Raw genomic sequence first — 21,572 nt, 5'->3', positions numbered from 1 at the left:
TCCTTCGGCAAGAAATTTATCCACATTGTGCTGCACTCGACCCAGGTGAGGTGAATGGGTACCCGGTAGGATTTATTCCTTGAATGCTTTAGCGCCTACATATATGGCCGATCAGCTATTGCTGGGGTAATAATAATATACCAAGTATATTTTTTTCAGCGCCTTGAGCACATAATCAATGTGGATTTGGCACTTTAGAAATACTCTATATTATTATTATTCAGACTCTACATTAATATGCACTATTCAAATAGGGGAAAACCAAGGTCTGTGCCTGCAGACTACCCTAAACCCACCATTAAAACCATATTATTTGCAACCCTAGTATTAACCCTACATCTAGAGACATGTTTTGTGATAAGTGCTATACAAAAATGTTAATTATTATTAAATTAAGCCAACTTCCATGAAACAATGCTATGATTTCTATTGTTTGTTCTTTCCATTTTTCTTTGCTCAAAAGCGGTATCTCAAATGGAAAAACCAATGGATCTGCCGTAGCTGGAAATGATGTGCATAATTTGAAACAATACAAGCCTGGTAAGCATGAATCCACATACATAATGCAGGATACAAAACTGATGTGCCTTGTTTCTGACATTCATTTTTTATGTCTGTCTTATCCTCATGGGAACAGCATGAAGGCTTGTATAAAATTTATGTTAAGGATAGATTGACAATGTGTTTGTTTTGAGTGTCTATAGAAGCCTACGTGTATTGAGTTTTGACTCTGTTTTATCATAATTGTCTTTGTTTTTCAGTGTATTTGATGGGGGGGGGGGGATTCACAATAGTATATTTGGTTTTGTCACATCATGTATTACTCCTCCATGTGCTTCCATATAGACTTTGTTGCTTATACCACAAAATATTCAGAGGTAGGGGGGGGGGGGGAGGAGGTGATTGCTCAAGGATAATGAAATATTTTGTGGGTCAGAATTGCTAGGGATAGATTCTCAAGACCTGTATTACAAAAACTGACAATCTACTTAAACAGTAAAATGTTGCTCTGTGGAAAGGCCATGCGAAGGGGCTTTGTTTGTATGTTTCGCAAAACTTAGAATGCCATTCATCTTATTTTTTTTTCATTTAAAGGACACTATGCATACACTGGTATAATGAACTACTTGTATGAACAATGTGTAGTTTATATTGCCAATGAAACAGAATTAGGTTTCCCACTAGGTGGTTTCAAACCGCCTCGATCACAAGAATCCCTGTTAAATTACGAGAACTTTGTGTGGCTAAAAAATACCCATTAATTATTCCTGCATTCACACCGCCCCGAAACATACCCTTCGGGATAACTTCCCGAAGTTACGAGCATGTGCAGTATGGTCTGATAAGCAGGCAGCAAGGCCCGAGATTCAAATTCACTAGCCCAGCAGCCACCCACGCCGCCACGCCCAACGACACGCTGGGCTAAAAGTTCCCGTAATTTGCTTTCACATCGCCAAAATACCTGCGACCTTGGAAAAATCCCCGCGAAAGTTCTCGTAATTTTGCCAAGTACCTACTATTTAGCGGGCATTTTCTTTTGGGGAAATTACGCGTAGTTTGCTTTCACATTACCAAAATACCTGGTATTTTCTGATTGGGGTAAATTTCCCGATCAGAGAATAGCTGGAACTGACGAATTTCGAGGCGGTCTGAAACCACCTACTGTGTACCCATTTCAATTTCATCAGTCTAACAGGTGGATCAAAAAAATAATGTTGGGTTTTCTCTGTGTAAATAGCTATTTAATGACACTGAAGCTATTTTTTAACAATAGCACTTCAATGTCACCTTATATGCTGTGTGCTTTGCATAGAAGAGCACACTTTGTTTTTGTATTACCAGTATATAGGAGCTTGATGCTTTTGACCTGACCTTCAAGAATTGGGTCATTGTAGGACATGTAGATATACTGATTAGGGTAAATTATATCTCAGTTGAACAAATTAGTATTATGGTTTAAAAGAAAGTGAACAAACCCTTGACTTTGGACAGCTCTAAAAAATTTTAAAGATATTTGATTGCCAAGTTTATAGTCAACAATAAAAGTTTAAACTTTTAGAGTTCATGCTATTTGATCAGTAGAGTTGATGTTTGAGTTCAGACCAATATTAAAGTAATTTTCTTCACAGGATTGTATACATGTACAAATAATGCATATACATTTCTTTGTGAGTAGCCTTCTTAAGTTTCATGCTCTGGTGGTGGTAACATGACTTTGTTGCTTTTATTAGAAAAATACCTTCTTTGCAATTGTGGCACCATAGAGCATTGAAAACGGGGGCTGGGGGGCGATTTAGCCCCCGAATCGCTCAAAAGAGCCCCAGAAACTAAAAAAAAAGGAGCCCTGGGAATCCCCATCCATCTTGATGTTGAAGCATATCCAATGTTGTTACAGATTTAGACAGTAAGTTGTTTAAAGTGGCCCTGACACAATTTATTTTTGCCTGATTGAAAAGAATAGAAGACAAGGGGGTGTTTCATGAGAATTACATGAAACTGTCAGTGCTAAAGATTGATGACTGGTCAAGAAGTACTAGATGTGGCTGTGGCTAGTGGCAACTGTCAAAAAATATTTATTTATTGATGCTGACAACTTCCATGAAATGGTCCCTTGGTTCAGCCCCCCCCCCCAAAAAAAAAAAAAAATCATCCCCTTGTTCTTGAGAGGGTTCTAATTTAAATAGCTTTTTACACCCTACCCTGAAAAGGGGATATTTTAGGGAGATATCCTCTACTAAAGTTTGATGAGAATTTTGACATTACAAACAAGAACTCTTTGCCTAAAATGAAGCAAGGCAACCACCATGGCTGTTTCCCCACCTGAGAAAGATTATATTATAGTGTATGAGGTTAAATACATAAATTCATGGTCATGTAATAATGTTATTACCAGAAAATAAAATGACCTTGGAGTTTATTTTGAGGTATTTTGGGGTAGACTTAAAGGCCTCTTCTTAAAAGCTCATTGAAAAAGTGATTTCCCAGCCTTTATTAGAGATCATTTAAATTTGTCGCTCTACAGTGTAGCAAGTTAAAAGCAGCTTTAAAAAAAATGAATAAAAATTCCAAACAATTTCAGGGCTTTGCATATGTGCTTGATCTCTGAATGTGTGTTGACCAATTAAGTACAAATGTAGGTCATTGTCGTATATTGTGAAAAGGAACTGATGAGGTCATCTCCTTGTGGTCAGGAATACTACAGGCCACACCACAGCCATGGTCCACTACAGTCCATTCATCATGGAAATAGGAAGTGACGTCCATTTGGGTCAAGGCCAATGAGGATGTTTCCTTTTAGCTTCTGACATAGTTATTTCAATAAAGTAGACTGCCCCTCCATGTGTACACCCATTTTTGATGAATAAATTTGGACAGAACAGTCAGAACACTTCTCTACTTTGGAAAAAAAAGAAGAAGAGTCAAAATACTCAAGTATTATAAGTAAAAATAATGGGCTGGTAGTTTTGTGATATTTTATTTTACAGAGCTCTCACTGTATTAAAGTTTAAACTACACATTCAGAGCCTAAATGTACAATGTGGGCCTGTATAGTGTGCATGTACTACAGAGTAGTGCACATGACATTTAAGGACAAGTCCACCCCAACAAAAAGAAAATTGAATAAAAAGAGAAAAATCCAACAAGCATAACACTGAAAATTTCATCAAAATCTGATGTAAAATAAGGAAGTTATGATATTTTAAAATTTCGCTTAAGTTTACAAAACAGTTACAGGTATATGGACATCCTGGTCGGTATGCAGTTGAGGAGACTGATGATGTCATCTGCTCACTATTTCTTTTGTTTTTCATTTCATGAAATATTCCAATTTTCTCCTAATTGTCAAGTGAAACAACAATTAATTCCTCTGTGAACATGTGGAAATTAGCATTTAATCAGTGAAGTTGGTCCTTATTGTCAGATCCGTAAAAATTGAAATATTGCATAATTCAAACAATGAAAAACAAAAGAAATATTGAGGCACATCATCGACTGCATGTCACTGAGTTGTGCATATCAGTTTTTTGGTGAAAAATAAGCAAAACTTTAAAATGTCATAACTTATTTTGCATCCGATTTTGATGAAATTTTCAGCGTCATGCTAGTTCAAATCTATATTTTTCTTGGGTGGACTTGACCTTTAAGTAAGATACACTATTAGTCAGTGGGTAATAAATTGGGATGGAGATACGAGATACATGAATTTGAATAAAGTGACTTGAATACACAGCTTTGTATTCAGAATTAGACTAGCAACAAAAGAGTTGATAAAGAAAGTCAAAGTTTTAATATGGATATACCCTTTCAACACCTCTCAGAAAGTTTGTTTACCTTGTTTTATAAAGTACCTGCTTCCTTTCATTTTATTTGAAGCTCTAGTTTGTTTTTTATGTGTACATTATACTGAAGGTTACTTCAAACAGGTCAGTGAATATCACTTTGACTTGAGGCCATCTCTTTCTATTTTTATTTTTTATTCGGGGGGTGGGGTAGGGGGCTAAAATGAAAGCTGAGTTAAGAACCATTCCATTTTTCAAGAAATACTGCAAATATGTACAGATTTTGAATTTTGTGCTATTGTTCATGAATTTAAAATTCCAGATTAATGAATGCAAATATGTAATTTTGTACTTTTTTGAACAATAATTTGCTCTAAACATGTATTACTGCCCTGTTTCTCTATTTTTTTTTCTGAGCACTTCTATTTGATGTAGAATATTCTCATGGTGATGATTCCTACATAAATTAAAGATGTAGGATTCTACACCATGAGAATAACAAAAGGTGGTTTCAGACCGCCTCGAAGTTCTTTAGTTCCAGGTATTCTCTGATCAGGAAATTTACCCTGATCAGAAAATACCAGGTATTTTGGTAATGTGAAAGCAAACTACGCGTAATCTTCCCGAAAGAAAATACCCGCTAAATAGTAGGTACTTGGCGAAATTACGAGAACTTTCGTGGGGATTTTTCCAAGGTCGCAGGTATTTTGGCGATGTGAAAGCAAATTACGGGAACTTTTAGCCCAGCGTGTCGTTGGGCACGGGAGCTGTGGGTGGCTGCTGGGCTAGTGATTTTGAATCTCGCGCCTTGCCTGCTTATCAGACCATACTATGCGCATGCTCGTAACTTCAGGAACTTATCCCGAAGGGTATGTTTCGGGGCGGTGTGAATGCAGGAATAATTAATGGGTATTTTTTAGCTGAAAACAGTTCCCGTAATTTAACGGGGATTCTTGTGATCGAGGCGGTTTGAAACCACCTACTTAGAAGTGCTAAGTTGGCACCTCAATCCAAGGTTTTAAAGTAACCACCTTTCAACTTCCGATAAAGTTGAATCAACCTGGGAATGTGATGAGTGTCACACATGAGGCACAGGTGTTATATGATCATGAACATCAGTGAAATATATTACATCTTATCACCTGTATGGAGTAGGAAGCAGGCATTTCCTTGATTAATTATGATTTCTGCATTTGTAATTCACGTGTAGTTTTTATATTCATATGTACAGTTGTGGGGGAACAATCTGTAATGGGGGCTCTTTTTTATTCAACTTTATAAAGCTATTCTTTTGGACTCTTGCAAAGTTGAATTGGGCCTGATTTTGTATACACGTAGTTAGTGGTTAGAATATCTTAAAGAGAAATTCCAGTAGTTGCAGTAAACACTGATTTCATGAGAAAGTCTGTCAAACAAGGCTTAATTGTCAGTATATCATCAAGGATCTAGATCTGGTACAGTTACATTAACTGAACTTTGTGAAATCTTGAAATCTACGCTGAAAAATATTCACACCGAAGATCCCCAACACAGATAAGCGCACATGGGACAGTGTATAATTATTGCTTAGAGCGTCGGGCCTGACGCTCAACCCGAATCCTGTGCTTATTTGCTGATTTCTCAGCAATTACAAAATTTCTTCCAGAATCCTTTGGCACATGCGTTTTATTTTTACATACAGACACTTTGGTGGTCATTTCATTGGATTCTGTACGAACTCATTTTGATATTGTTACCAAAACTAGCATTTAGGCCTACCTTGAAGAATCACCCCCCCAAAAAAGAAATAATGAATAAATTATGTAACTGATACTTAAATTTACTTCAATAACTCCATACATCTACTTGATTTGCTAGTTCAGCCCTCTGGACTGCCATACCCGAATAGAACTCCCAAGGATTTAAAAAGCGCGAGCGCGCCCTCTCCCGTTCAGGCTTACTACCCATGATCACCGCGCAACTAGCGTCCATCTTCCTCTTTTGCTTTCGGCAAGCCACCTGTCAAGACGTGCTCAGATAAGTCTCCTAAGAGCTCAAATCTTTTTGAGCTTTGGTATATTATTTTCGCTTATCTGTGGTGCATTCTCCCTTTTAATTTCAATCTTTCCATTTGTGTGTAAGATTGTGTTCAGAATTTACACTTGGCGTGACTTTTTAGACGTGTTTTTGGTGACACTTAAATTGTTTTTCTAACGTTTGAGTTCTCGTCGCGCCGCATCGCTAGCGCGTTCGCGAGGCACCGGGCTTGGCCTGCCTACGTGGCAGCAAGCCTTCACCACCTGTCATGGTTATTGTTCTTCACGTTCAAAGCGTGGTGGCTTTTGGTGCCGTTTTTGAATTAAATTCTAGACAGCCTCTACACTTTGTTGTCGAGGGTGTTATTGTTATTTCTTTTTGCAGGTTGGGATCTTCAACTCTGTTCCTTCCTTGCTTTCTGGAATTGATTTATTAAGATTTTCGATTGATTATTGATTGATTAATTCTTCAATTCTCTTCCCTTTCTGTTCTGAATAAATTTCTTAATTGATATTTTATTCACAGGCGGATCTTAAAGCTCAATTCCTCTTTCCTTCTGTTCTGAATAAATTTCTTGATTGATATTTTATTCACAGGCGGATCTTAAAGCTCAATTCCTTTTCCTTCTGTTCTGAATAAATTTCTTGATTGATATTTTATTCACAGGCGGATCCTAAAGCTCAATTCCTTTTCCTTTCTGTTCTGAATAAAATTCTTGATTAATATTTTATTCACAGACGCTTCGGGGATTGTTTAATTCGGCTTACGCAATTATACCTGATGATTGTTTGGTTATTCAATCCCCCCCCCAAAAAAAAAAAAAATTTTTTGTTCTTTACAGGTGGGGTCTCCTTCCTGTTAGAAATTTTTTTTTTTGACCTGTCCCGGAATTGTTTTCTTCGTTCAATTCCCTCTTCCCTCCTAGTCTTATATATTTTTTTTATTTCGACAGGCGGGCTCTACGATTCCCTTTGAGGATTTACTGTGTCGTTCTTCCTCTTGGAATCGTTACTAGAGACGTTCCTCCTTCCTCCTGTTCTGAATTTCTTTACCTTTCCACAGGAGGTTACTTTTTTTTCCTCTTGGAAATTATCGTAAAATTTCTCTTATCTGGAATTATTTGTCTCTCAATCCCTTTTCTTCCTGCTCTGAAATGCTTGTTTTTGTGTTTCTTCGCAGGTGGAAACTTCGTTCTCTTCTGAACTTGCATTCATTTTTGAATTTTTGTTTCGAATTTTTCCTTCGGGCACAAAAAAGAGAATATAGTAGGGGAACCTTGTAGGAGTTTCTTTTTTTTCAAAGTCTCCGATCTCCTTTTTATTTTCTTACAGGCAGATACCTAAACTATTCTTAGGTTCTTCTTCCTCCCTACCCCTCCCCTCTTGTTTTGTTCTGTTTGCTCAAACAAACTCCTTTTAGGAGGAGGGAAAGACCACTCCGGTCTCCACTTTTAATCTAAGCGAGATCTTTGTAAAAAAAAAAAAAAAAGAAAAAGAAAAATTCTTGTTTTCCTTTTTCAGGGTAGAGAGAGGTATCTTTGAATGGGACTAACACAGCCCCAGAGGACCTGGTGCCCTCCATGGGGACCGTCCCGATTGCAAGTTACAGAAGTCGGCCGCCTCCAGGCGAGCAGGAGGGACGCCGCGGTGAGCGCCCAGCGGCGGTGAGTATGAGGGTGCGTCGATCAGCATTCCGAATTTGCGGTCGGATGCTAAGAGAAGGAAGGCCGAGACTGTGGTGCCACGGTCTCGGACAAAGGAAAAAGTGGTAGCCAAGGCTTCCAAGCCTAAACTAGGTCCTGCCGCCGCAGCACCCATAGGGCTATGCGACCCACCGGCTACCGGGTCACCAGAAGTCCGGAGGGAGAGTGCGGTTCTCTCCCCCCGGCACAGGTCAGGATCTCTGCCGTATAAGTCGTCCTCCGTTGACAGCATCGGGAGAGATCGCCCAGCCCCTGACCGCGAGAGGCGTCACACAGACTGTAACCACAATCTGATCGTGACCACAATCTGACCCCGTCAGATTCGGGTGAAGTTTCGTTGTTGGCGGCCGCCCTGCCAGGGGCGGCAAATCGTAAGAGATCACCCGTGCCTCTTGTGCCTTCTTCTGCTCCGGCCACGCCGGCGGAGCCCGCAAAATAAGAAGAAGAAGAAGAGGTCGAAGGAGAGGTCGGCCAGCCCTGTTGCCATGGGCATTCCTCCTTCAGACCCTCTTATCGGTGGCCAGATGTTACAGTCATACATGTTATGCTGCTATATTCTGCTACCGCGAGAGGCGTCACACATCGGGCTGTGACCACAATCTGACCCCGTCAGATTCGGGTGAAGTTTCATTGTCGGCGGCCGCCCTGCCAGGGGCGGCAAATCGTAAGAAATCACCCGTGCCTCTCATGCCTTCTTCTGCCCCGGCCACGCCGGCGGAGCCCGCAGAAAGAGAAGAAGAAGAAGAGGTCGAAGGAGAGGTTGGCCAGCCCTGCTGCCATGGGCGTTCCTCCTTCAGACCCTTGTGTCGGTGGTCAGATGTTACAGCTATTCATGCTGCTACATTCTGCTACCGCGAGAGGCGTCACACATCAGACTGTGACCACAATCTGACCCCGTCAGATTCGGGTGAAGTTTCGTTGTTGACGGCCGCCCTGCGGCGGCAAATCGTAAGAAATCACCCGTGCCTCTTGTGCCTTCTTCTGCCCCGGCCACACCGGCGGAGGCCGCGAAGAAGAAGAGGTCGAAGGTGAGGTCGGCCAGCCCTGTTGCCATGGGCGTCCCTCCTTCAGACCCTTGTGTCGGTGGTCAGATGTCACAGCTATTCATGCTGCTACATTCTGCTTTCGAGTAGTGCGGGTTCACCCCACCCTCGACGTCTACTCACCCCGCTGATGCCCCTGAGCATCAAGCGAGACAAGTGGGCAATAACCACCAGACACCCGGGAAATCCTCGAGCGATTCTGTTAAATCGCCAGCCAGTGCACCGACTAACCGGGTGCCCCAAGATCGCGTGTGCTTTCCAGCATTTTCGTCGATCTCAGAGCACGTGTCCCAGCCGACACGCGGGGCCACCCCGGCGCTTACTGGACAACCTCCCGGTTCAGTCCATAGAGCGAGACTCCCTTTACGAGGACAACCCCTATCCCGCGGGCGACTTTTCAGTAAGCGCTCAGGCGCTGCTTGACAAGTATCTACCTCACATCTACCCTCCGAGCGGGGGTATTGATGAAGCAAGGGAGTCCATATTTTCTCGCCCCGCCTCTTCAGGCGCTCCGAGCTCAATCGGCCGAATTGGGGGTCTCGGAGAGTGACGGGGTCGCTCTAGACGAGGCGGCTCCTACGACGAGGAAGCCGCCAGCTCCGTGGGTGTAAACCCACCCCCGCTCTGCTGCTGCCCGGAAGCGCCAGGCTCCGGCGCCGCCGTCTCGAAATTTTCAAGCCTCTCGAGGCTAGCGAGAAGGCAGAGGCAGGGGGGGGGGGCGATTATTATGCAGGTACTCCCGAATTCGCCCTCTACGTCAAGCTCACATACGGCGACGACTCCTTCAGCGGTAACTCTCTCCATTCTTCCCCCTAAGCGGGCCCGTAGATTGGAGGTATGAATCTCTTACATACCGCATGCCGCACTTCTCTCGTGAGAATGTTTGGCTGCTTTGAGAGGACAACCTATCACGTCCGCGGACCGTCCGCCCAGGCGACGGGACCGTCGCATTTCTGGCCTGAACCTCACTTTCTATTCGAAAGTAAGGGTGCCCTGTCTTACTTAGCTCCTACCCTTGCAACGCCAGAGTCAGGGCTATAGTACAGACACCCGTTCTCCAGCGATCGCCGCTGAAGAGAGGGCGACTCTGATATGAGCACCATCACCGCTCAGCGGTATGTCTCACTATCTCATAGCTCTCCGAGCTTATGAGTATGTATATCGGATCTGAATGTCACGGCGATTAAAAGTTCTCCTGTGCTTAATAATCGCTATGCCTTCACCACCCGGTGCATTATGGTTATGTTAACCTATTTGTCTCGTATTCGGGCGGCTCGTACGAACCCTGCCCGAGCTGCCATCACCGGTCGTCCCCCCGGACACCGCCGGCAGCACCCGCACCGAATACGTGGAAGGAATCAGCTTTTCATATGCTAGATATCCCTCCTGTTGACATTCACAGCTGTTCCCCGAGTCTTTCCCGGTTGGGTAAACATCATCTCGGAGGAAAGTAACCGCCGTACATCTCATGAGATTGTTGGCTATGTACGTGCGTTCAAACTTGTTTAAAGCCCCAGGATTCTCTGTCGGCATTCTATGCCTACTTTCTGGGCACACCCACCGTACCGGGTCGGCGAGTTCACACCAAACTGTACACCGCCAGACCATCGGTCGAGCTCTAACTGTCTATCTTATAGACTGCCCTCTATGTGGGTCAATCTTGCGGGCGTCTCCGCCGCTCCCTCCTTGTGCGGAGTGGTCTACGGTGGATGTCTTTACCGTGCCCGTTAGTCGAATCGGCTTCTTTCTTAGAAATTTTTTCACGGCACACTCGAGTCGCCCCGCATGCTGCTTTCATCCTCCTTCCATGCAAGGCATGTGGCCAGGGTCACCGCACGACCGAGGATGATGTAACAGTGGATGGATGTATGCTTATGCCTTCCTAACCACGATCACTACGACCCGCCTTCTCTCGGGCCGACTGTGGATGAGCCTCTCCATGTAAGTGATTTACTTCACTGGAGTTCTTCTTTTAGAAATTTAGATTCTCATCCCCCGCTGCTTAGGGCGTCATTTTTGCCGCCCCCCCCCCCCCGCAGCTTTTTGGAGCTCCTTATCTTACCGATATCGGACTGTTCCACGCTGCCGCAACCGGCGCCGGCGGTGCTCGCTCTTACGATCACCTGAGAAACAGGCCTTGTGACTGTTTTCATAAACAACTGGTTCTCACCGCAGACTGATGGAAATTTTGTGATTACTTCCTCAAGTCTCCTTCGCTTGTTTCTTCAAGCGAGGACTTCGACACTCTTAGCCAGTTTCCGTCCCTAACTTGATAGGACAGGGCCGTTGCTACCTCATTCGATTCCGTTGGGAATGTAACGGTTGAGGTATCATATCTGGCGATGTCTGTTCGTTTAGAGCATCTCTTGATGGTCGTTTACACGTAATATCGTGACAGATTTTTTTTCGCCAGCTCCCTCTGGCGTACACTTGCTGCTGCTAGGGATTCCCCCGCCCAGCGGACAGCCATCGCAGCCTAGCCTCACGGGCTCTCTCGGCGATGGTGGCTTGAGCCAAGCCACCTCTTCCACCGCGGGCACTGCACCCTCAGATGGGTGCTTCAATCAGTATGGGAGAAAGGGGATCCTGAGTTCTCTCTCGATCACTCGGTCTAACACACTTTTGTCGTGATGTGTACCGCGCTGTATCCCTGACACGCCCGGTTGAGCTGTTTTGACCAGACTGCTCTATTCTACATAGGCAACATGTCCGCGGCATTCCTTATTAACAGGATGGCACTCAGTCGCTTTCTCGACCCTTGTCTGCCTTACGAGTGGTTTTCTTCCTAAATCCCTACTCTCCGTCGTTCCTGGTCCCCTTCGGACCGCTAGTAACTTTTTACCACAGCTCTCTATCAGAATTCTGCAGATTTCTGCCCTCACGCATTTGAGACAGATATCGAATTCTGGGCGCTTTCTCCCACGCGGAGGCTTCCCCTACAGAAATTTCCAAGCTTGCGGGAAGCGTGCGACTAGCTTGCGCAAGCTTGCGGCATGCTAGTAACTAGCATGCGGTTAGCTTAATAAGCGTGTGATATGCGTGCAGAGTAATAGTTAAGCGATCTTTTAGCGAGCAGGGACTGTTCGCTAGCATGCACTCGCTTATTAAGCGAGTGCCCTTGCTAGTCGCATGCTAGTTACTAGCAAGCGGCACGCTTAAATTTCGGTAGGGGTTCTGAGATATCTCGCCTTCTCAGATTGGTCGATTGATCACTTACTGAGCCTTAAAAGCTTCAGTTTTCCGATCACGATTCTTGTTGAAATTTTCAACAAATTTCGATTCTTACGCTCTAGTCAGCAGGTGATGTTGTTCTCCTGACACTAGGCCGAGGGCCCATGATACTTAGTATTCCTGAGTATACAGGGCATTCCTCTCGAGGACATTTTTGAGGGCCGCCTTTTGGCGCTCAACTAACTCCTTCACTTCTTTCTACTTGAAGGACATTCCGTCCAGCGAGGCGAGATTTGCTGCTTCGGCGCTTAAAGCAGCTGCGGCTTTTTCCCCCTCTCCCTAAATTTCGTTGTTTTTGTTTTTTTTTCTTTTAAAATTTTCTTAGGCTTACAATTGAAAACATGCCTCCCTACGGTTTGAGTCCGTGCTGGTCTAGCAAATCAAGTAGATGTATGGAGTTATTGAAGTAAATTATGAAAATACTTACCTGATTTTCTTATTTACGAGATAACTCATACATCTACTTGATACCCTCCCACCGACCCTCCGCCTTGCGTAGCAACATGTTTCAACGTATGGGCTTGCGAAAGGTGAGGAAGATGGACGCTAGTTGCGCGGTGATCATGGGTAGTAAGCCTGAACGGGAGAGGGCGCGCTCGCGCTTTTTAAATCCTTGGGAGTTCTATTCGGGTATGGCAGTCCAGAGGGCTGAACTAGCAAATCAAGTAGATGTATGAGTTATCTCGTAAATAAGAAAATCAGGTAAGTATTTTCATAATGTGCCTGATAAGCTTAGTAACAATTATCAAAAGACTGCTAATTCTACTGTATAAACCTTTGAATTACAAAAATTTGTCCATTACGCTGGAATTGACCATAGATAGATAGATAGATAGATAGATAGATAGATAGATAGACAGACAGACAGACAGACAGATAGAAAAAATAAATGATAAACAGCAAACAAACAATGACAACTTTCAAGTTTCAGAGGTTGTTGATTGATATAATTTATGTGTACATTGTATGATGAAATATTTTGTCTGTTCTTTGTAGAATGAGTAGATACATTTATTCATTTCTCAATTTCTGATACTAATTTTTCATTCTGTCTTGTGTGGGATTTTTGATGGCTTTTCCACATGTGTCATTCTATTTCACAGACTTAGTAAACTTATATCAGCTGATCATATTTGGCTGGTATTGATTTCATTTCATGTTGTTATGGAATTGGCAGCTGATCCAATCTTCTTTTTGTTTCTATGTACTGTATAGTGCATGAGTAAAAGAGTGTAGGCCAACTACATGTACATAGTATGCTCGCACCCTATATTGGCATATACCAAGGCTCGACATTAGCGGTGGCCCAGGGCCACCAAAAATTCATCTCGGGCAACCATTATTGAAAAAATGTTAAGTTTTGGTGGCCCGAATCGGGCAACCAATAATTTTCAAAGTAGCGCAATTTTTCTCCCGATTTTGCATGCATTTATCAACCTTCTACAGTTAAAATTGCAAGCCAATTCGTCATGCGCCTTTTTTGTTAATCTACACACAAATACACACACACAAAGATTGCATAGTCATGACAGTATGTAGGCCTACCGCTAGCATACAGTAACTACTATTCAGCCGGCCGCGCCGGCTGTCTGGCTGAGCTTTGCATGCATGAAACCAATGCAGCTAGCTGTGCACGAGCAGACTATTCAGACCCAGGGAGCTGCAATACGAAATGTTACTGCTAAGAAATCTTCCCCAGAGCTTTGGAAATCTACGTCAAAGTCACATTTTACACCAATGAAATGCCCTTCTACAGTCCATATTACTGAAACCTGATTAATTGCAAGCATTAAAAGGAGGAATTATGACCTCTCTTTTGACTCAAAAAGACCGATTTCCAAATGCATTAATACACATAAAACACATAGGTGAGTACATCACAGTCCCATATGTGCATTTGTATGTATGTTGATATTTGGTTTATTTCGAAGCTGTTTATCTTTGAGCCAAAAATACATAGGCCGCTCTTTCTTTCTTGTTTACAAATGACTTCTTAAACCACTCTTAAGGAAGTAAATACTTTGGGAAGGCATTTCATTGATGGTCAATTCCATTGTGACTTATGGGACATTTGATACTTTTTTCCACATAACTGAGGTGCATATCTGAAATAGTAGCTGCACAAACATGGATTTACTTTATTAAACTGTAAGAAGAATATTGAAACTTACTATATACAAAAATGTATGCTTTCAGCTTGTTTGCATAGGGTGCTATATCATCAGAAATGTCATTGTGACTTATGGGACGTTGATGGACCACACAAATTGAGCTCTTTTGTTCAAAGTGCCATATCTATCTCAGTTTTATGACAATGTTTTTAAATTTGGACTTGGAGATTAACCAGTGATAGTGCTCACTAACAGTACTTGAATTGGACTTGATTCATTTCATTTGTTTCAGTAGTTGTGTGCAATCGTGTGTGACTTATGGGACAAGTGAACGTGACTGATGGGACCCTATCTAATTTCATGGAATTTACATTTCCTCTCGATGACTTTTTAAGTCAAACTTAATTACAGCATGAATAAATATTCCCTAATAAGATGACACCTTTAATAATTCATGCCATTGTGTCAGAAATAAATTCAACAAAGGGCAGAAACATCTTATCATGCACTTCATTTATATAAAGGGAACATTAACCCCAAAAAAAGCTTCCTAACTTGTCATCAAGTTTTAAGAACTGTAATCAAATAAGTACAAAATAATCAATAAACAATTACAATCATAAATATTTAGCAAACAGATGAAAAATGAGCAATTAGAAAGAATGTACACACTTTCCATTGTGACTGATGGGACATAATGATAGGACATATTTGTTACAGATGGGGCAAATAAATGTTGCTTTTCTCTATCTGTCTCATACAGTATAGTATTAAGAAATGAACCTTTACAGTGTATACATGTAAGAAAATTAAGACATTAATGCTGTCATGAAGTATATCAATATTCTTGTTAATATATTCTCTTTTGTGTCAAATGCTGATATTTTTCATTAGTTGTTGATGTTTATGATAAAACAGATGGATATCAGTGCACAGGCAAATTTTTGACAAAAAAATATTAAAATTTTTGCATAAATTCTTTAAAAAAATTTATTAACTGGACTGTCTAGAAAACGGTTGCAATCGATTTCTACTATCTAAACTGCATGTACATGTATATGTACTTGTATAGTAAAAAGTGTATTCATTTACATGGAAGATTTTACTATTGTCTGTACAAAAAATATGAAAATAATTGATTTTCATGAAAAATCCAAGATGGCCACCAAAAATTGCCAATTTGGAATCCCATGGGACACGATTTGACAAAGGGAACATCAAGATTCATTAACTATAGACTTCAGGCATTAAAAAAAATGTTGGTTAAAAAATATATCATGGGGGTGCACCCTATCACAACTTCTTTTTTTGCCAGCTGCTTGGGCTGATATGTCATCTCTTTCATAGAAATTCTGAATGTCTGTTTTAAAGGACATCATCATTTATAGAGTACCAAAGTGATGATGTCAGTTGTCATGGTGTGATGGGGGCCTGGTTCTAAACAAAATAACCAGGGGGCCGTTTCATAAAGCTGTTGTAAGTTAGGAGCAACTTTAAGAATGACTAGTGATCCTTTCATATATGCTAAAACATTGCCAATTTATGATGACATTTTTCACAAGGATCATCGGTCGTTCTTAAAGTCGCTCTTAAGTTACGAAAAGCTTTATGAACCAGTGCCCTTTTACGACTCTCAGAATGATGGTAACAACCAGGGACAACACACATCACCATTTTTGCAAACACAAATGTGTAAGACGATCATGCAGCTGCGACTAGGTTTAGAACCGGCCGATTCGATGTTCATGACATTGTGACATCACACTTCGGTCCTCCTTAAATGCGCATGTTCCTTTCTATTCTCAGGCGGCAGGAATGATTCTGAGAAAACTTGATTGCAAGCTTCTGAACAATTTTTTGGCATTTACAGGGGCTTTAATAGCTCTGCTCATGGTAGCCTTAAATGCATCTGAGGACTGGTGCTCTTATTTTGACAGGATCCAGAGGGTCGCTCAACTACAAAATTTGTGACTGATGGGACATTGACATAGGTTTTAATAGTTTCCATGGAACTACATGTATATACCAAGTTCATATCATATGTAAAACAGTGGATGTATACTCCAAGGGGACAAGAAAACCAAGAGAGTGATCTGGACCTAAAAAATGAATAAAAGCTAGGGTGAAACAAACCCAATTTACCTGTACTCAGCTTTGCATTTTAGCGATCATATTCAGTTTTCTCCTTTCTGGACTGGGCACACAATGCAAACTTTTTTTTTGTTCAATGCACTGCCTATGATATTCAGACTGTTTTTTTCTGACAGTCAGCATACTGTTCTCCAGCTTTTAAGCATTCTTGTCTCTCTCTTTGCTGTCATGGACAGCTTTAAGGTGGCATGGTTTACGGACTGTATATGTGACTTATGGGACATGTGACTTATGGGACTTAAATGTATGTTTCCCCAGTATAGCTATTTTAAGTCCAATACAGATGCAGCTTGATTTGTTGATGCAAGCATGTACTGTGGTAGATAAAAAAGTCCAATACTTGTCTGCAGGAGTCTTTGGCAGCATATGAGGGAAACTTAATGCTCAAAATTGTGACTTATGGGACATCAAACATACACACCTTGAAATGTATTTTGTGCCTCACAGTTTCACTGCAGCGTGTAAAACAATACAGCTAATGGTAAATTATTGCTTGGAGATCACATGGACAGTGGAATTTTTCATCAGCACCCTTTGCTTGCCAGGAGCCAGGGATGGGTGAAAGTTGTACACTTTCTATGAAATCTTAGTACCAAAATGCAACAGAGTGCACATTGCGTATTTTATGAATGAATGAGGGTATAGTAAATATAGGTGTTTTTTTGTAAACCTTAAACTGTATACTTATAAACAGTATAAACAAAATTGCTCAGAAAAGAAATTTTTGAAAATGGAAAAATGCAACATTTGGCTGGAATTGACCTGATATGACATGTGATTTTTTCCATCATTTTGTCAAATATAGGGAAGGAATTTTCTCACTGTTTTTTCCAGATAACTTTTGCCATTTTATTTTTTTCTTTCATTTTTTTCAGTGATTAAACCATTTATACCCCTTCCCATTGAAAATGCCTGATTAAAGAACATGTTTCTACTGAATAATAATAATTTTCCCCATTTTTTGATAATTTTGTTTTATTTATTTTTCTTAAATTTTCTTTTGTTTTTTCTCAATTTTTTTTATGACCTGTTCTTTGTTTTTTCTTTCTTCATTTTTTTCTTTTGTTTTATTTCACTTACCGTATTCATTTTTACAATTTTTGTTTTCTTTTTTCAATATACTATTCTAAAAATTATTTTTGTTTATTTCCCCCTTTTACACATTGTTCTAATTCTGCAGCATGTGATTTTCTCCTGCTATAATATGCTGGAAAAGAGAAAATAAACTGGATTTGGGGCCTGCATAATCTAGGTTTTACAATCAAAAAGGAAGAAAGGAAAAATCATTGTTTTGTAAATCTATCTGAGTTTGATATGTATATGCACTATTTATTTACTTTACTATTATGAGTGTGTGTCTATACGGAGATTAAAAATCTACACAACCTGGGAACAATACAATTCTTTTATTCTCTTTCAATCATTTCATATTTACAATGATAGAACAATATATATATTACCACAAAATAAGCAAAGTAAAATAACAGCAAGCACGATTTACATATACACGATGTACAAAGAATAGTGGTACGTGTTAGTGATTGAAGAATATTTCAGTTTGTTTTATTCATTTTTAATCAATGTTTTTCTTTATATTTTTCGGGCCACCAAACCTTATTAGTGGGCCACCAAAAAAAATTATTTGAAGGTTTTGGTGGCCCGAACGGGCCACCACCAAAAAAAGTTAATGTGGAGCCTTGCATATACCGTATTGTGTTTTAATACATGTGAGTGTATGTACCCTGCATGATCTCGACCGTGCAATACAATTTGTGACCAATTACAATTTTCAAGACAATTGTTAAAAAAATAGGCCCCAAAGTTTGCATTACGAAGGCCTGTGGACACCTGTCCTCTAAGATCACTTTTATATACATTACAGTATAAATATTGGTTTGAAAGGTGGTCTACAAAATTTAGGGCATCTTGATATAGAATTTACAGTTACACGAGGCTGGGCAAAGGACATTTGGGGTTGCTCAGAACCTGCAAGGTAGATGTAGGCCTACATGTATGGGGGTCTTTGGTGTGAAAAGACACTATCAGTAATTACATTCAGGCCTGCCTGCAATCATTTTATGATCCATATTGTTCATGATTTTGGGTATGAGATGAATTGCCTAAAACTTAAAAGTGAAAGAGTCAAAACAATCCCAAAATTTTCGCCAGCCTAAAAGTTTGTTTGTGGGAAAGGGTCGTACACACTCGAACTGTATAGTTTTCAGTTTAATTTTTTTTGGGGGGATGGAAGTCAGCATCGGCTGTCAAAACAAATTTTGAATAAAATACCATTATCACCCTTGTTGTGATCATCAATTGATTCATAATTGCTTATTTTATTTGTTACTCATGTACAGTACATGTGACGTAAATTTGGACCCCCTGGTCCTTGACATAAGAATACACATTAGCGTCCCTATTCCAGGGGAACAATTGTGATTCACTGGCGTGTGGCACTCAAAGCAGACTGAATGCTTTGAAGTTTTGAGTACAGTCAATAAATGACCCCATCCATTGGTGTTTTGAGATGCATCGGTCCAATCAATAATTTGTTCAATGTAGTACTGTACTGCAAGCAGTAAAGACAGATCAAATGAAGTAGGCTATAGTAGATCTTGATACTCTGTCCAGAAAGCGAATGACCAATTTCAGGACAAGGGCAATTCCTCTGTTTCTTGAAGATATGTGCTCTGACTGCTTGCGACATTCATCTTTTACAGCGGATTATGTTTACAGAGAATTTGTGTCTTGTGACAGTAGACCAGGAGTGAATGAATTGAAGCAAATCATCAGAAATTGTGAAATCACTGTATGAATCTAGAGTACTGATACAGAGCTTTCTCCCAAGTTTGATGTTTTGTGGCATTACTTTTAATATTGTTTTGATTATTAAAGAACGTTTGGTTGGAGTTTCGCTCTTTTCTTCAGTCGTACAGGAAAATGGCTGGATACATTAAAATTTGTGGTCTCCAGCATCAAGATTCCCCAAAGAGAAGTGATTTTTCTTGTTAACTGAGAGGAAGGAGATCATCTACTTTACATGTACATACAGTATAGACAAAACAAAATGTATTGACTAGTGACATACCCAGACTATACATGTAGATCTCAAAGGTCTTGGAAAGTATAGCTGCAGTCAAATGCTATCTTGGCCTGTTGGCCCTAGAGAATGATAGTTTGAAACTATATAATTTTATAGGGTAGATGCCAGTTGTGTAGAACAGGACTGACATACTTTTTTAATATTGACAAGAATCAAATTTCAACAAGCTTGCTGGGAGACAACCCTACTCCACAAGGATTAGACAAGAAAAATGGGAGGAAAGAATGGTGTTCATGCTGCAGCAGAATGGAAAGTTTGTAAGTTCAGGGTCCAGTATAAAACCCAAATTTGGTGATCTATCACAGGGTTAACTTCTGTGATTGAAGTATGGTCATTGGAATGAATTGTGAAAATTGTTAAAACTGTTATGGACCCCATGTGTTGCTTATCCTTTAATAACTCAAGTCAAATGACAAGGCTATGAAGGCCACTTACAGTAAATGTCCTTGAGGCCATCACCGGCCTTGAGGAGAACAACCCTGACCGATGTACAGGGTACTTTTTAATAGTGGAACAACATACATGTACATGTAAGACTGGTGCTTGCATGCATGATAACTTGTAACTTGGTGCAGTCCTATATACGAAGCCTTTTAAAATATTACATTTTGGGCTTATGGCACAAATGCTCAATATTTTTTTGTTTTGTTTTATTTGTAGGCCTATGTATAGTACACTGTACATATGTGTGCATGTAGGAGCATGAATGTATGAAGATCCATAATGTTGTTATGACAGGCCAAATCATTTCAGAATCAAAAGTGAAAGCATGATGATGTTAGTAATAAATTCAAGTTTGATGAGGTTGATGTACACTGTGGAAGTGGGTTTCATCCTCCACTTCCTCCTCTCATAAACATTTGTATTGGTCTCACTCCAGACTCAACTTCAACTCCTTGGTCAGATCACTGAGCACTGTTCAGTCATCAATATCAGTGACACCCCTGATGTCCTTTTTTTTAAAATAATCACAAAATAATAATCCCAGCGTAAAGCAGAGTAACAGAATAATGTGTTTCGAGGAATAAATTTCTGCAAGCTCCCATACCTGGGTTGAGGGCAGCATGATAACATACATGTAGATGAATTACTTGCTAGAACTTGTATGATTTGAAGTCATGACCCTCTGATTGTTAAAGAGATTAGAGTCAGAACCACTACAGTGAGCACCATGATGTCACCACTAATATCACTATTATACATACTTGTATTTGAAAAAAAATCGCCCACTGTATACACATTCATGAATTTTTTTTTATTTTGGTTTCTTATGTACTTTCTTTTTTTTTTCTTTTATATTTTGTGAGATTGATAATGAATGATAGAAATGTGCCTGTTTATTTTGAAAAGCAGTGTCCAACACAAAGCCAGTCTAATGATTCAATTTTCTCTGAACATTCCGAAGCATTAAAAAGTTGGTAATGTTCTGACAATCAATACAGGTAATGTGGAATGTAGATTGTCTTCTTTGCTTTTCTATAAATACAGTGTACAGGTATGACTTTTGCATGATTTGTATGACTATATCAATATCCAAAAGTTATTTGGGCAATCCTCAAAATGTGATCACTTTGTTCTGAATGGGATAAAATGAAATCTAACTTTTTTATTCTTGTATTCTTCATAGGTGAACTGGCTTCATCAGAGACCCTTAGCTCAGTAGACGGCAGTGGAGCGGTCAAACTACGGGAATGTGACGCCAAGTTCAACCACACCCCCAACACAGTGCATGGTCTCTTCCACAGGATACAGAGTGGATATCCAGACAGCATCGCCTTGGCAGTTAAAAGGAATGGCGATTGGAAAAAATGGACGTATAAACAATATTGGGATGAGAGCAGGGCCGCGGCTAAGTCATTTCTGAAGGTGAGCTACATGTATGGTTTGCCAGAAAAAGAACCTCTGCTCATCGTAGGTGGTTGTAGGAGGCATGTT

At 40.5% G+C, this 21,572-nt stretch overlaps 1 protein-coding gene across 5 annotated transcripts in view; it reads left to right on the top strand.

Annotated features, from left to right (window-relative positions):
* The window catches only part of LOC121416082 (long-chain-fatty-acid--CoA ligase ACSBG2-like), a 55,540-nt gene that overhangs the window by 13,826 nt on the left and 20,142 nt on the right, over window positions 1-21,572 (top strand). For 4 of the 5 annotated variants that reach the window (XM_041609537.1, XM_041609534.1, XM_041609536.1 and 1 more), the window contains exons 3-4: window positions 464-540; window positions 21,265-21,503. In XM_041609537.1, coding sequence (XP_041465471.1) covers window positions 464-540; window positions 21,265-21,503 — 316 coding nt within the window. Of the gene's footprint in view, window positions 1-463; window positions 541-19,820; window positions 19,895-21,264; window positions 21,504-21,572 lie in introns of those variants that run through there. The other variant, XM_041609538.1, reaches the window with a different exon arrangement.

Source organism: Lytechinus variegatus, chromosome 5, assembly GCF_018143015.1.
Source record: "Lytechinus variegatus isolate NC3 chromosome 5, Lvar_3.0, whole genome shotgun sequence".
In the NCBI taxonomy this organism is placed as follows: Eukaryota; Metazoa; Echinodermata; class Echinoidea; order Temnopleuroida; family Toxopneustidae; genus Lytechinus; species Lytechinus variegatus.
The sequence above is the reverse complement of the archived record's forward strand: the minus strand, read 5'-3'. Positions and strand labels throughout refer to the sequence as shown.